The following is a 16,342-nucleotide window of genomic DNA, read 5'->3' on the forward strand; positions in this document are numbered from 1 at the left end:
GAAGGCACCAGACCTTTGAAACCCTGGACACTGCAGTTTCTTTTCTTTCTAAAAACAACTTCCTTGATCAAACATATGAAATGGATTGTTTGGGACCTAGCCTCAAATGTCAAGCCGAGAAGAATAACTGGCAGACAACAGGAAAGAGTAAAAAAAAATTAAGGACAAATGACTTTCATTAGTTATTTGTTAAAATAAAGAAGTTATGTCTTACCATAACGTTCCATCTGTGTTGTTGATCTTCATCCATTCATCGCAGATAGGACAGTCCCCAGCTACCTTATGTCACTTAGGCGGCCCTTATGGAAGAACATTCCTGAGCACCACTGAGCCAAAAGAAGCTCTTCCCCTGGAGACCAGATCCAATTTGTAATGAGTGATAAATTTATGGAAAGAAGCCCATGTAGCTGCTGGACAGATTTCGTCCATGGAAGCTCGAGTGGAACACCACAGAAGTTGCCATTGATCTGGTGGAGTGAACTCTGATGTTTGGCGGAGCAGACTTTCTTGGTGATAAATGAAAATTATACAATCTCTAAGCCATTCAGATAAGGTCATTTAGAGTCTGACTTTCCCATTTTTGAACCAGAGAAGGATATAAATAACTGGTCTGATTTACGGATTGTTTTTGTCCCAAGTAAAATCTCAGTTGTCTGTGAACATCAAGTAAATGTAAACGATACTCTCCCTTGTACAAAAACTTAGGAAAGAACACTGGTAGGTCAATAGTCTGATTAATAGGGAACTCAGAAATTACTTTGGGAAAGAAGGATTGGTCTGTAGTGATACTCTGTCCTTATGGAAAATCAAATAAGGATGCCTCATGCAAAGAGTCTGGAGCTTGGAAATGTGTCTGTCCGATGTAATGGTCACCAGAAAGAGAGATTTCCAAGATAGAAACTTGATGTCAAACGTTTATATGCAGCTTGGCCTCCAAATCGGACCATGTGCCTTGGACTGTCATTCCCTGAAAATGCCCCCACCCCACCCTATCAGGGAAGCGTCCGTGGTCACAATGGCGCTGGGCTGAGAGGGGTGGAAGGATCGGCTCCAAGGTTCTGTCCCTGACTTCACCCACCAAGATAGGTCTTGCTTGCATTGATTTGTTATTCGAATCTGGAAGGACAACTGGTAGCGATTTGGATACCATTGGGTTAACAAAAGCCACTGCAGGAGTCTCATATGAAGCCTTGCAAGGGGTACTATTGATATTGCTGCTGCCATTGACTAACACCTGCAGGACCTCTCGAGCTGAAACCATGTCGTGGCAGAGTATCACTCGGAACTGGATCCTTAGTCTTCATAGCCTATGATCTGGGAGAGATTAAGCAAGAAAAGGTATTGAAATTCACCCCTATAGATTCCAAAGATTGGATTTCTCCAAGTTTATAGAGATTCTCAGAAGATTTGCCACAGAGAGGGTACAGTACAAGGCTGTTACCAGTAAATGCTTGGTGGGGGCGGTGAGGAGCTAACTGTCTAAGTATGGAAAACGCCCAGAATCATTGTAGTCTCAAGTGAGCTGTCACTGCTGCATGCATTTGGTGAACACGCTCAGGGCTATACAGAGTCCAAAGGGCACAGTGCGGAATTGGTAATGATTGGCTCCCAGCCAGCAGCGAAGGAACCTTCTGGAGCGTTTGTCCATTTTGATGTGGTAATAGGCATCCTGAAGGTCTATCGAGCACATCCAATCGCCTTCCTCCAGAAAGGGGAGAATGGACTAACCATGACCATCCGGAATTTTGTCTGAGTGATGAACTTGTTTAAACAGCTGATGTCCAAAACTGGTCTCCAGTTCCCTGTCTTTTTTGGCACCAAAAAGAATCTTGAGGAGAATCCAGATCCAATCTGGTCTGGTGGGTCTTTCTGGATGACTCTCTTTAAATACAGCTTTTCATTAAATACAGCTTTTCTATCTGTAGAGCTGCTTCTTCCCTTAGACTGGGTGGAACATCGGGAATTCGTTTTGGTGGCTTTGGGTAGGAATCAAATGGAAGTTGGTAACCTCTGGTTATCTTCTGCACCCAAAAATTGGTGGTAATTAATAACCAGGCACTGGGGTGCAGAGAAAGACGTCCCCCAACTGCTTCCATTGGAAAGCAATCGGGATGCTCTTCAGGAATGTTGATAGGCCTGTCCAGAGAACGAATCTCTGGAGCCCTGATTATGTGGACCTCCACTGCCTCTTCAGGGGCGTCTTCTGGAACCGATGCACCCTCTGCCTCTGGGGCGAACTCATCACGTGTGTCACAAAAAGGACCCAGAGACGTTTTGTGCCAGAATTTCCCACTTCTCTGGTTCCTGGACAAGGAGCGCTGAGGAGTAGAGAAACTACACCCACGGCAGACAGGGTCTCGCCATCCTGCTCACACACCTGGCTAGCATGTCACAGGGAAGACACTTCCACTGAAGCGTTAAGGAAGGAAGACTTGAAAGGATCCTCAAAGTCACATAGGCACATCCAGGCATGACATCTCATAACTACACCTGAACCCACAGCTCTTGCTGCCCCTTCGGTTGCATGTGAAATTAACCTCATGGACGAATTTGATACCGATTCCAGAGTCATTAGCTGTGAGACTACCTTGTCATTAACCTTGTCAGACACCTATCCTGATGGAGTACCAGAGAGTTCGGACATGAGGTCTCTCTGGTGTCTGGTGAAATATGCCAGGTAGTTCAAGGATCGAACTGCAAAGGTCGATGAAGCAAATACTTGCTTCCCCAGGTCTGTCCACCGCTCTGGACTCTCTGTTAGGTGGGTGAACAGTGTGGCTCTCCTCAGCGAGCTCTTTCTTTGTTGCCGCTGCCACCATCGCATCTACTGCTAAACCTTTTGACCAATATGGACTTTCTTCAGGAGGGGAGAGAATCTTGTCTGGTCTCATTGGATTGCCTCAACAGTGTCAGGGTTCCTCCAGGCACGCTGCACCACAAGCTGAACAACCTTGTCTGCAGGCGGGGTCACCCAAGAGGTAGATGGTCGAGCACAAAACGCATGCAGGAAAACAGATTCCTCGGAGGAAGGGTTTTTGGGCTTCCAATCACCTCTCTGTTTCAAGATCTCAAGGACGTCTCCAAATTAAGCAACTAAAAAATGAGGCAATGAAACACAGCAACACTTACTCCCTATTTGCATAGTGCCATAGTGCACTTGTAACAAAAACATGTTTTAAAATGACTTAGATCCAAGCTTAGAACAAAACTACATTTTGTTAAAGACAATCAGCATAGAATATTAAAACTTCTAGTAAATAAATAAAACCCCGCTGTCAAAGTACAGTTGTGTACACTTACCATAAATGTAGATGTTAGAGTGTATTCATTACAGTCATTACATTTGGGTTATCTGCTTGCAGTAGCCCTCAGTCGGCCTGATGAACAAAGTCTTTGGTCCTGCGTCGGTTGCTGTCCCTGCTTCCATTACATCAGGGGTGTAAAACATGCAGTCGACACCATTACATCAGTTTTTCTTGCCCCAGATGTCAGGAGCCCACCTAATGGGAAGCAATTAAATCTATAAATACAAGGGATATACCTCCAACAAAAAAGCACACACCAAAAAGCTTTTAAAGCATAGTAAGTGAGAGTAGAGGTATAGCCAAAAGAAGAAAAGGGGCTGGAGGGAGGGTAACCATGACTGCAACAGTGAATACACTTGAATATCTACATTTATGGTAAGTGTATACAACTGTACTATGTTCTTCGTGTTTCACTGTTGCAGTCATTACACATTTGGGTTGATTTCCAAAGCTAAGGTTGGGAGGAGGAATTCAAATAGAATTAGGACCAGCTATAAGGCCCTGCAAGACTGCAGTGGTAAAACCAGCTCTGGATTTAGAGAAAACTGGCAAATGATAATGTTTGGTGAAAGTATGCACAGAACTTCAGGTAGCAGCTTCTAGGATGTCCCTAGTAGGGACGCTCCTGAGAAAGGCTGTAGAGGTAGATGCAGCCCTGGTTGAATGGGGTCTGATACCCTGTGGGATAGGTTTACCACGGTGCTTATAGCAGAAATGAATGCAGTGGCCTATCCGTTTTGAAATAACTTTCCCCTCTGTCCCTGCAGCAAGAGCCACCAGCAGTTGTTCAGATTTCCTTTGAGGTTTAGTCCTGTCCAAGTGGAATCTAAGCTGTCTGTGCACATCTAAAGAGTGCAGTATCTGTTCCCCTTTGTTCTGTGGGTTAGGAAAGAAGGTAGGTAAATGAATGGACTGATCAAGAGCCATACTGGGTACCACCATGGGCATATGGAGGAGGGATTGGTTCTGAGGGACACCATGAAAGATGATGAAAGGTTCCACTGCCATAAGGGCCTGTAATTCAGATACCCTTCTTGCAGAAGTGATTGCTAAAAGGAAAGCTGTTTTCCAGGAAATAAATTTTAAACCTGCAGTAGCAGTTGACTCGAAAGGAGGAAGAGAGAGTTTCTCCAAGACAAAGTTAAGATCCCAGGCTGGAGTTGGAGCTCTCCTGGGTGGCATTACATTTTTGGCCCCACTGAGGAACTGCTTGAGCAGTGGGTGAGAGAAGAGGGGAGGCTCTGTGCTATAATGAGGTGAAATGGCTGAGGCATGAATTTTGATGGAGGAAAAAGACAAGCCCTTATGAAGCATCTCAGTCAAGTATTGTAGAATCTGAGGTAAATTGGGCACTGCTGCATTCATTCCTTGAGATTGGTTCCAGGCACATAATCTTTTCCATTTTGCAGCATAAGATTTTCTAGTATTAGGCCTCCTTGCCTCTAAAATTATATCCATCACTGATTTACTGAGGGATGGTAAAGGAGAGATTAGGTAATTAGCCAGGCTGCTAGGTTCAGGGTTTGCAGCTGAGGGTGCAGAATCTGGTTCTCCTGCTGAGACAACAGGGAAGGAGTCTGAGAGGCAGGTGCCATGGAGCCAAGCGTGACACACTGTGCAAGAGTGGGTACCAGTGTTGGCGAGGCCAATCTGGTGCAATTAGAATCATTCTTGGCTTGTCCTGTTTGATCTTTAGTAGTACCTTGGAGAGCAGAGGAAGAAAAGGAAAGGCATAAACTGATAGGTTTTTCCAGCTGAAGGATAGAGCATCCACTTTCCAAACTAGCTTGTGGGGAATCCTTACGCAAAATGTGTCCAGTTGATAGTTCTGGGGGGGAAGCAAACAGGTATATATCTGGGCTCCCCCCATTTGCTTGTCAACATGTTGAAAATCCTTGGTTCCAGTTTCCACTCATGTGAGTCCATGAGGTTTCTGCTTAGTCCGTCTGCCAGTGTATTTAGTTTTCCTGGCAGGAATTGAGCTTGTAGATGAACTTGGAAGCTCAAGGGTGTGTTCCACAATGCCATGGCTAGTCTGTAGAGGGGGTAAGAATGTGTACCCCCCTGCTTGTTTATGTACCACATGACAGTGGTGTTGTCCGTCTACCATTAATTGTCCTGGAAGAATGTGGTCCTTGAAGGCTGTCAGAGCATTCTGTACAGCTAACATTTCTTTTTGATTGATGTGCAGGTGCATTTGACTTGGGTTCCATTTGCCCTGAATGCACTTCCCTGCCAGATGTGCCCCCCCCCATGCATAGTCTGATGAGTCTGTTAGGGTTTGGGCGGCAGGGGGTAGTGTGAATGGTACTTCCTTGTTTTGGTGGCAGGCCTCTGCCCACAAAAGGAACTCTAGGCGTAGGCAAGGTATGACAGGAATCACTGCTTCTAAATCCTGAGAATGTTGACACCATAGGCTTTTTAGATACCATTGTAGTTTCCTCATATGCAGTCTTGCATATGGAATTAGAAGAATGCAAGAGACCATGAATCCCAAGGTCCAGGATAGGACGCCATGAATTGTCTTTTCTGGGTACCAGGAAAAGTCTTGAGTAGAAACCTTGTCCCTTTTCCTCTTCTGGTACCAACTGAATAGCCCCTATGCTTAAGAGAGAGAGAGTACTTACTTTTGGGCCTCTGCCCACTGATTTGGAGGTAGAGCCGGCCAACCGCTTGGAGTTGGCAACGTGTGGAAGTGAAATCTGTATCCTTGGGAGACTAAAATCAAAACCCATTTGTCCTGGGTAATGAGTCCCCAGTTCTTTGCATGAAGTGCAGTCTTTCTCCCCAAAGAGGTAGTCAGATGAGAAGTGCTTGGAAGTTTTAAAAATAAGTCATTGAGGCAGTTTATCATAGGGGGAGTTTCATTACTCCCAGATTTGGAAGTGGAGGCCCCCCACTGCTTAGTCCTGTGCGTCCCCTGGGACTGAAGCTTGGGTGCTCTGCTGGATCTGGGTTTGGACTGGGAAGGTCTGGAAGAGGCAGGAAAGGACCAATTCTTAGAAAGCCAATGCCTACTAAATCTTGGAGGCTGTACTTGCAAACATTCATAGATTTAGCTTTTTCCTCCATCTTTTAAAATAATTTTTTCTGCCTTGTTGACAAACAGGCGGTCCTGATTTAAGGGAGCATCCAGTAATTTCTCTTTAACATGATCTGGCAAAGATTGCTCCTTAAGCCAAGCATGCCTTCTAAGTACAGACCCAGTTACAGCAGCCCTGCAAGATGCCTCTAGTGAATCAAAACCACATTGCAACGCATGTTTACCAACTTGTTCAGCAGAATGCATTAAATCATATAAATCCTTATTTTCAGCACAATCAGGAATCAACATCATTTTCTGTTTAGGCAATCCAGTAATATGCTGCTGATACTTTAACATATGAAACTGGCAATTCAAGGCCCTAATGGCCAAGGTTGCAGAAGTGTATACCTTCGTACCCCATCTATCCAGCGCCCTGGAGTCTCTACCAAAGGGGGTAGGATTTTTAGCAGTAGTAGCTTTAATGCCCTTGAGTCCCTGTGAAATGGTTTCAGGATCTGCAGTAGGATTTTTGAAAAGGATCTTGTGAGAGTCAGGAACCCTGTAATATTAGGTTTTCTGGGAGCAGGAGGTAAAGAGTCAGGGGCCATGCTAGATTCCAAAAAAGCATCATCAACAATGTCCAGTACAGGAGGTATAGCTAAAGGCCTGTGCTGGGGCAGGAGTAAGAAATCCCTAAGCCTCTTTTTAGAATCAGAGAAATCCTGACTTTCCCAATGAAAATGCTCCCTGAGAGTATGCAAGGTTTCACCAAAAGAGAAATCCTCTGGGGGGGAATAAGAGGGAATAGAGTCCTCAGCATCAGAATCCTCATAGGTAGATAAGGGTAAATCCTGGTCATCAGAGGAAACAAAGTTCAGAATCCTGGTGAGAAGTATCATAAGCAAACTCAGTCCTAGGTCGCAGAGGAGGAAGGTTGGCTTCCCTTAAAGTAATAAGGTCTTCAGCCATTCTTATTTGTTTTTTAGGCATAGAGGCCTGACCATGCGGTCTGGGCGTCAGCTTTTTAGGCATGGTTCGAGTTTTAGGCCTTGAAGAAGAAGATGGCGCTGGTTAAATATGCAAGTCAGTAGGCCTGAATACACCCTCAGAAGCCAGTGCCTGCACAGCAGCTCTGGACCCATCCAAGGTAGAGACATCCGCAGGTTCCACAGTTGAAGTATCTTGCGGCATACCGAACTCCGAATGGGTCTCAGTAGAGGCCTGTGAATCAGAAGCAGGAATTAGAGGCTGCGAAAGCGCCTCACTGAGTACCGGCGAACTGGTGACTGGCTTAGAAGCATCGGTAGCTTTGGATCTAGGCGGCCTGTCTCTCTCTTTATCTTTGCGTTTTTTCGGAATGTCAGAAGACATATCAGGATAACTGAACTGAGCACCAAAATATTTAGAAGCGCAAATATACAGACAATGGATAGTTTGTGGTTTAAATAAGGCACAAAACCGACAGCGAGGTATATCGTGGTCAGGGCCTAGGCAAGGAATACAGTACGAATGAAAATCTTTGAGGTATTTGTATTTGCTTTCTACAAGAAATGCAATTATTTACTTTTACTGACATCAGATTAGAGCAAGAAAAAGTTTCCCCAATGGGGTACTTGAAGACTTCGGTTCTGAAACTCAAAAACGAAAATTTCAGAAGTTGGCCGACCAGCACTTGCGAACTGCTTCTGCTTCGGGCACCGCTCGGCAAGAAAAGACTGATGTAATGACGTCGGCTGCATGTTTTACACCCCTGACGACCTGACGTCACAGAAGAAGAGACAGCAACAGAGGACCCAAGACTTTGTTAATCAGGCCGACTGAGGGCTACTGCAAGCAGATAACCCAAATGTGATGACTGCAACAGTAAATATTCAAACACAAATGGCAACACCAGAATTGTTAAAAGACCACCAACTCACTGTCCCAGCTAGGTTTAAAAAGTAGCGTGCAGGCTTACTCGAATAAGGCAAAAATGGTGTATATCCAAAGATATATTTATTGAAGACAATCCACAGTATCACAGTATAGGAAACTAAAATCCACATGAACTGTTAAGCGCTTTCATCCCCTTATCGCAGACTATAGTGTATAGTGAAATGGCTTTGAGTCTGTCCATGTAAGATGTATTGTTTAGGCCTTGTATCCTTTTAGTAAGGTATGTTTGTGGATGTTCTAAGTTGTTGGCCAAAGGTTAGGTCACTGTCCACAAACGTTCCTAAATGCCAAACGACTGGAGCAACTCTTACAGACGTATTGTCAATGTGGTAGTTTCCTCCTCAAGATAACCACTTCTCTCTTAATCTGATCCTGTAAACACATTCATATCTCCATGTTTTCTCTAGTCTCTAGTGAAAGAAATGTATTTTCTACAGAATTTGGTTTTATCAATTTCCTTCCATACCGCAGTTTTCTTTTTTTTTTTTTTTTGGAAGGGGGGGGGGGGTGACTGTTATTTGTGTGGACGGTTCAGATGAGAACTAATTTTGCATCAGTGCTGCCAGTGATCAACCGTATAACTTGGGGAACTATTTCTTGCTCTGTTTGCGTATACATTTCATGTGAAAGGAATGGCTCAAGGATTTAAATGGTTTTACTGCTTTTACAATATCACTAGCATTGCTCAACCAGATATGCTGAACAATAATCTGGCTTTATCATTTATATGTCTGATTCTAATCACAGAAATGGCCGAGTGAGATAAATGTTTCCATTTTTACAGTAATCTTGACATGGATCAAACAAAACTATTGGCCAATGATTTTGGCTCTTTCACTGGTGTGTACAGTTTAGGTGACAGGAAAGGCTCTGATATAAATGTCATATAAATTTTATTACTACTTTTACCTAGTTCTGGCAACTCAGTATGCAGGGCAATATTTCTGACTTTCTGTGTTTGTGTGTACAGTTTAGGTGAGAGGAAGGGCTCAGTAATGTACAATTGTTACACTACTTTTACAGAATTACTCTGGTCTTTCCGTAACAGATAATGACTCAGTCTTACATTACACCTGCACCAGGAATGCAATGAATGTCTACTCAACAGGTTACGTGCAATTATCACCATTGTCTGAGCATGCAGAACCTTGCAGTAATGAAATGCAAGTCATTACCACATTATTAACTTACAATATGCAAAATTACACTATAACACAGTCATTATCACCTGTCAGGTAAAACCTCCATCAGCTGCTATTGTTATTCACATTACTAAAAGTTATCACCTTGATGAGTGCACATGCCAGATTTTGTTTTTTGTCAATGTGGAGTCATGCAGAATTTTCCAATGTTTCTTTTATTCAGTTTCTTTCAATTTTACCTTTGTTTCTACTGTAAGATACAGATGAAGGCATCTGTATGCTGTACACATGTACAGATATATTTTATGACAGGTTATGAAATTTATTGTGTTTCATATTTTGGTAAATGGCTACAGAGCATTTTAACATGTTTTAAGACCTCATTTGAAGACAGAACTAGTACGTACAAGATGGTAAAAGAACTATCTGGATGCTGTACACATGTACAGATATCGCAGTTTACGACTTAGATTATGAAATGTTATTGTATTTTTCATATTCTGGGAAATAACTGTGGTAAGGAACACGCCAACATGCTGAGTAAGACTACATTTTGAAGACAGTATTAGTACTTACAAAATGGTAAAAGAACTGTATTTGTATGCTATACACATATGCAGATATCAGTTTATGACTTGGGTTATGAAATGAATGATATTTTTCATATTTTGGTAAATAACTTTGCTACAGAATATGTCAACATGTTCAGTAAGACTCCATTTTGAAGGCAGCATTAGCACTTACAACATAGTAATGAACTGTATCTGTAGGATACATGTACAGATATCACAGTTTATGAATTAGGTTACGAAAATTAATATTTCATATTTTGGTAACTAACTCTGCTAAGAAAAACAAGGTATCATTTTGAAGCCACTATCAAAATGTACAACTTCAAACAATAACATGAATTGGGAATATCATACATGGACAGATATCCCACTTTGCTTGTAGGAACATGAAATTTAATATATGTGCCATACTTCTGTGAATATGTGTGCAAGGAAGTAAGGTCAAGGGGGTGAAGTACAATATTCACAGCAGAACAAACATCAACTTCGACTAAAAAATTAATCATCTATGACAAGGAGAGAAATGAAATACTCAGCGTATTTGTCACATTATGGAAATTAAGAAATTTCTCATTATTATGCTCAAATCTTTTGCAAAGGAGCATGGTGACGACACACGATGCATCATTTTGCAGCTAACATTGCGACATACAACTTGTACACTGATATGTAATCTGTCTGTCACAGGTGATGAGATATTATGCTTTATCAGTTAAGGAGCATCACACAGTAATGGTCAAGGCATCATTTTAAAGCTGACATGCATACAAAATAATTACAAATTGTATGGGTCTACATGGTACATTCACCAAGGTACTGTGATTTGTTTTGCCAAAAAGGTAAAAAAAACATATGCATAATATCAGCATTCCTTGACAAATATTTAATAATGACTTAAATACAACCTATCAACATTTAGATTGTTGGAAAGGTCAGTGTCTGCTGAACAACTTACGCATTTACATTTTTAGTCTAGCTCTTATGGTTATAGAGTTATGAACATTTGTTTTCTGTATGGCATTACAAATGGATAATCTGAAAATGAGCTCAGGCTGCACAGTTGTTCCTATGGTGGAAGTATGCAGGAAGCATTTCCTGAGCTGCTCTGGAGTGAATGAGTTAAGCAGGTTTGAAAGATAACTCAAAACTTTAGAGACTGGATAGGGAGGTTTAGGGCATAGTGACAGCGACGGCCAACCACAACAGCTCGCAACAAGTGATAAAACCAACAAACAACACCAACTAGAGGATAAACACACAAAATCTATAACTAACTAACTATTTTCAATCAAAACACTATAATAATACTGGAAAAAAAAACATAAGAAAATGGTTTCACTTAGCCTGAGCTTAGTGAAAAGTACCAGATCTCGTTTAGCAGCAAACGAGATCTGGGTTACCTTCTCTAGGCATCATGGGATAGAGTATAGAATCGAGCAAGTGGAATCTCTCGAGCTTTAGTAAAAGGCAGAGTCAGAACCGATGCTCTGTTCCGAACCCAACCAGCAAGAATGAAGGCGAGATAGGACAACATAACAAATGGGTTTCAGCAATTTTAAACAACTTTTAAATGGACGAAGAAAAAACAACACAAAAAAAAAGAGCGCTTACTTTTAAAAGTACAATACAGTCTCATGGCAGTCTGTTAAAACACAAACTCTTAGCTTTAAAATAACTTTTCTAACAAGGAAAGTATAAACAATAAGCAACATTATTAAATAGCAGTTTTCCCCCCCAAACAGAACTTTTCTGATCAGCAAAGGAACAGCACAAGTTGACCGTCAATCCTTGAAAGGCTCAGAGGAGTGTGCTCTGTCAGCAGTAAAACTTGGAAAAACTTGATGCTAAACTTGTCTTTTAGTCTGCTCAGCTCAAGCTGCCTGACAGGCTGGGCGTGTGGAAGGTGCCCCTAAGCTTTGGAAGGTGGCTGGCTGTTATAACCTTGGCAGGATGTAACCTGTACAGCTAAGACTACTGCAGCGGTAATCTATATGATGAACATCCAGCTTTTCAAGCTCAGCCACAACTTTTGGGGTACACAACACAAACTGACACGGTTCCCTATTATGTGATCGAAACCTTAGGTTATCGAACACCTAAAGGTTGATCACAAAATGTCTAAGTCTGAAAATTGCGAACAGCCGTTTCCACACAGGGAAACGAGTCGTTGGCCGTTACACTGATTTTGTTCTTTCTCTGCTGTAGAGTGATCCCGGAGTTGGTATATTTAGTTCGGGGGGTGGAGGGGCTGTGCCCCCCACATCGGGGGGGGGGGCAAAGCCCCCCACTTTATTTCTGTTTATAACTGTTTTTTTGGCCAACAGCGTGGTTTCCCTGTGTGGAAACTGTCGTTTTCGATCTTAAGAGTTTGATATTTCGTGATTGACCTTTAGGTGCTCGATAACCTAAGGTTTCGATCATGTAATATAGCCCTAACACTATCCCCTCTGCCAGCATTTTTATAATTATTTTAATGACTGATATCAGAATAAAAAAAAAAAATAAAACCATGGCTAAATGAATCTCGCTGAATCAATGGCACAGACCTCACAGACAAAAATAATAAAGGGACAAACATTCTCCATATGCATATATTGGAATATCTTTATGAAACAAGGTACACAACACTATGTTTACTTCTAAACTAATCCTTTGATCAGTCCTTTCTTGACATTATTTTGGAAGGCACTAAAAACTTCTCAAATTATTGACCCCCAAGTACAGAGACAGCCAACTCTACCTCCCTAAGCTCTAACTGTATCCATAACAGTCTGTGAAGTATTTAATACTTTATCTGACCTTTATCACTTGGTCCATTCTTAAATGATCCACCTTGTTTGGTTTACTGTTTCGAAACTTTTTTCATATTTTCAGGAAACTATGTAAGCTACATACAACACTCTTCAGTTCTATTTGTCTGCGACTTTGTTCTACACTTTAATGCAAAGTAACAAAATAACCTTAATGCTCATCAACCCTTTCTGTATCAAGATACTTCAGGATATAACTGCACTTTGTAATGGATTAGTCTTGCCAGCAATGCAACTATAATTTTGAGGTACTTACTTTAATAAGAAAAGTAGGTTAGGATTGTGTTCCAGCAGGCCTGGATATAACTGACGTGTTGCTTCTATTGCTTCTCCCAGTCTTCCTGCTAACACTAACTTCTGTATTCCTGAAACAACACCAACATTTGATATTAGGACAGATTTTGCTAATGGTTAAGAGACACCAAGAAGAAACAAATCAATGCATAACATGCAGCAATAAACAAAGAACTACTTATGAAAATATTAACAATAGTAACTCTTTGGGGGTAACTACAACAGGATGCACATTTTATTTATTTTACTTATTTACTAAATTTGTTTACCGGGAAATTCTGACTGGACACAGGTGCTTTTTCAGTGGAGGCCCGGGGAGAAAAGCTCCAACAAGTACAAAATTAGAGAGATGTACATTAGAGGAATTTTACAATATACTGTTACACTAGTAGATGATCCAACAGTAATAAACATGTAATTCAGATTACACAGCACAGTAGAAAGAACAAAAAGTAGACAAACGATACTAAAGGGTTTAGGGTGATAATAGAATAAGAGTGTCTGGGAGGTGTGTTAGGGTTTGGGCAAGGGCAGAGCACCAGTGCATTTTTAGGGGACACTTGAGAGTGGCTTTGAATAGACTGCTGGAAGGTAGTTTGGTTATTGGGGGGGGGGGGGGAGGTAATCACCTAGTCTGGAAATAGCATAAGAGAAAAGGGCATTACTTGCTGAGTTTTTGGGTTTAGTGGTAAGAAGTAGATTTCTGCTATTGGATCGTAGGAGTCTTGAAGTATAGGGTTGTAGTAAGTTTTGAAGTGATGGGATATTGTGGGGGTGGTTTATTAGTTTGTGGGCAAATGAGAGTTGATTCAGGTGAAGAAGTTGTGGGAGTTCAACCAATCTAGTTGCCTAAGTGAGTTGCAGTGGTGGCTGCGGTAGGATGCACCTGTTGCAAACTTTGCAATTTTACTGTAGCAGGATTCTAGTCTGTTTAGATCAATCTGTCTTTAGGTTGGTAAGTTTGGGTGAGGCACAGAGTAAGGTGGAGATTAGCTGGGAGTTGGCGATTGCGGTCCTGGCTGTGTTGGTTAGGTATTGTTTGTTTCTATATAGTGCCCAAGCTTTTTATGAACTTTTTTATGGTGAGAGATATGTGGAGGTCGAATATGAGCTTGTTGTCTACTTCAACACCTAGAAGTTTTATGCAGTCAGATGGGGAAATGGTGGTGGTGTTCTTGGCATGAATAGTGATGAGGTTGAAGGAGTGTATAGATTTAGAGGGTTGAAAGATAAGGAGTTTGGTTTTGTTTGGATTGAGCAAAAGTTGGGCATTGGAAAGGCAGCTTTCTACACGTGAGAGATTCTTGTGTGATATTTTGGAGTTCTGGTAAAGTGAGAGCAGAGCAGATGACAGTGGAGTCATCTGCATATTGTATGAGAGTGGCTTGTTTGGTGGAGGTATGAAGGTTGTTGATGAATAGGGAGAATAGTTGTGGGCCAAGGACAGAGCCTTGGAGAACCCTGAGAGAGACAGGAAGACTAGGTGAGAGCTGAACATGTCAAATCACAAATTGCTGTCGGCCTGAGACATATCTGTGGAGTCAGTTGGTGACAGAGTGGAAAAAGGAGAGATTAGTCAGGACAGAGAGAAGAATGTTGTGAGATACCGTATCAAACACTTTTGATAGGTCTAGAAATATAGCAGAAGATTATAGGTCATTGTTTTTATGGTGCAGGATCTTGTCAGAGAAGGAAAGTAGGGTGGTGGTGGTGCTGTGAAATGGCCTGAAGCCATGCTGGGTTTTGTAGAGATTATTAGTTAATAGATCGTTTAGTACCGGAGAGTTTATACATTTCTCAAGAATCTTGGAGAGTGGAGAGAGGATGGCGATTGGGTGGTAGTTGGAAGGGTCAGTGGAGGAATCACCTTCTTGAAGGGGAATGATGGGAGAGTTCTTCCACAGAGTGGGCACGTAGCTTTCTGATATGGAGCGGTTTATTAATATGGAAATTGGGTAGGCTAGGGTGTCCACAGCTATTTTTAGGTAATCTGCAGGTAGGTTGCCGGCAGCAAGTTTAGTGGGCTTTAGTTTTGACAGAAGTTTTTTTTTTATATGGGAGGTAGGTACTGTGGAGAGGATGAAGGAGGGGGTTGGGGGGCTGGCGTTGTGTGCAGGGCTAGGGGGTGAGGAGGGTTGTTGCTTGGCTAGAGATAGAATGGTTTCAGTGAAGTGTGTATTGAGTCAGCTATACTGCTGGAGGAGGAGGGGTTGGTAGGTGGAGGAGTGCCAAGTTGACCTGGGTGGAGTACGGAGTTTATTGTGGACCAAAAGTGTTTGAGATTGTGATAGGAGGAGTTTAGGATGGACTGATAGTAAAGGGCTTTATCTGTTTTTGTTAGCTTTTTTACTTTGTTATGCAATTCAACGAAGAATTGTTTAGCAGAAGGTGTTTTGGTTTGGTGCCATTGTTCCCATGCTTTGTCCCTGATTTTTATAAGTTTTCTGGTGGTTTTCTGTAACCAGGGGGAGCTTTTGGTCTTGACTGGCATATCTCAAGGAGCACGGATGTTGGGGTAGGAGGACTTGAAGTGTAGGGCTTCAGTGAGGTTGAGGTGTTTTAGGGGTGCCCAGTTACAGTTTTTGAGGGACGAGATAAAGGAGTGGAGATTGAAGTTTGTAGCACTGCAGATAGATTTGTCGATGGATGATATGACTGGGATTTTTTGCAAGGTGTTTAGGGAGGAAAATGGGGGTAGGGGTGCTGAGGCTGTCAGGTAGGCAGCCTGTTGTGTAGGAGTGGGGATCTTTGTTGACTACTATCCAATCAAGGATAGTGTGGTTGTTAAGATTTTTATTTATATGGTTGGGTGACTGGATTAGTTGGGAAAAAACATGTAGATTTATATGAGTGGTTGGGTGGGTATTATTACAGGATAGCCAGTTACTGTTAAAGTCACCGAGGATGATGGTTTCTTGGGGAAGGGAAAGATTGGCCCAATTTAGCAGGTTTTATAGTAAAGGGATATTTTAGCCTGGGGGGAGGTAGCAGCCAATAATGTTTATGGTTTTGAGTTTAGTCTGAGGTTGGTGTACAAGACTTAATTTCCAATCGGGGGGTGGAATTATTAATGGTAGGGCGGCCACGGTGGTGCAGTGGTTAGCAGTCACCTCACAGCAAAAGGTTCTCCAGTTCGATCCTCAGCTGGGGTGCCTTATGTGTAGAGTCTGCATGTCCTCCCTGTGGTTGCATGGGTTTCCTCCGGGGGCTCCGGTTTCCTCCCACATCCCAAAGACATGCTGCAGATGGAATGGAGATT

At 42.3% G+C, this 16,342-nt stretch overlaps 1 protein-coding gene across 1 annotated transcript in view; it reads right to left on the reverse strand.

Moving 5' to 3' along the window:
- The window catches only part of RANBP10 (RAN binding protein 10), a 1,949,085-nt gene that overhangs the window by 828,420 nt on the left and 1,104,323 nt on the right, over nucleotides 1-16,342 (reverse strand). Inside the window, exon 8 of the mRNA XM_044081464.1 lies at nucleotides 13,046-13,154. Coding sequence (XP_043937399.1) covers nucleotides 13,046-13,154 — 109 coding nt within the window. The remainder of the gene's footprint in view (nucleotides 1-13,045; nucleotides 13,155-16,342) is intronic.

The sequence above is a fragment of the Protopterus annectens genome, chromosome 8.part0, assembly GCF_019279795.1.
Source record: "Protopterus annectens isolate FY-2018-M chromosome 8.part0, PAN1.0, whole genome shotgun sequence".
Lineage (NCBI taxonomy): Eukaryota > Metazoa > Chordata > Ceratodontiformes > Protopteridae > Protopterus > Protopterus annectens.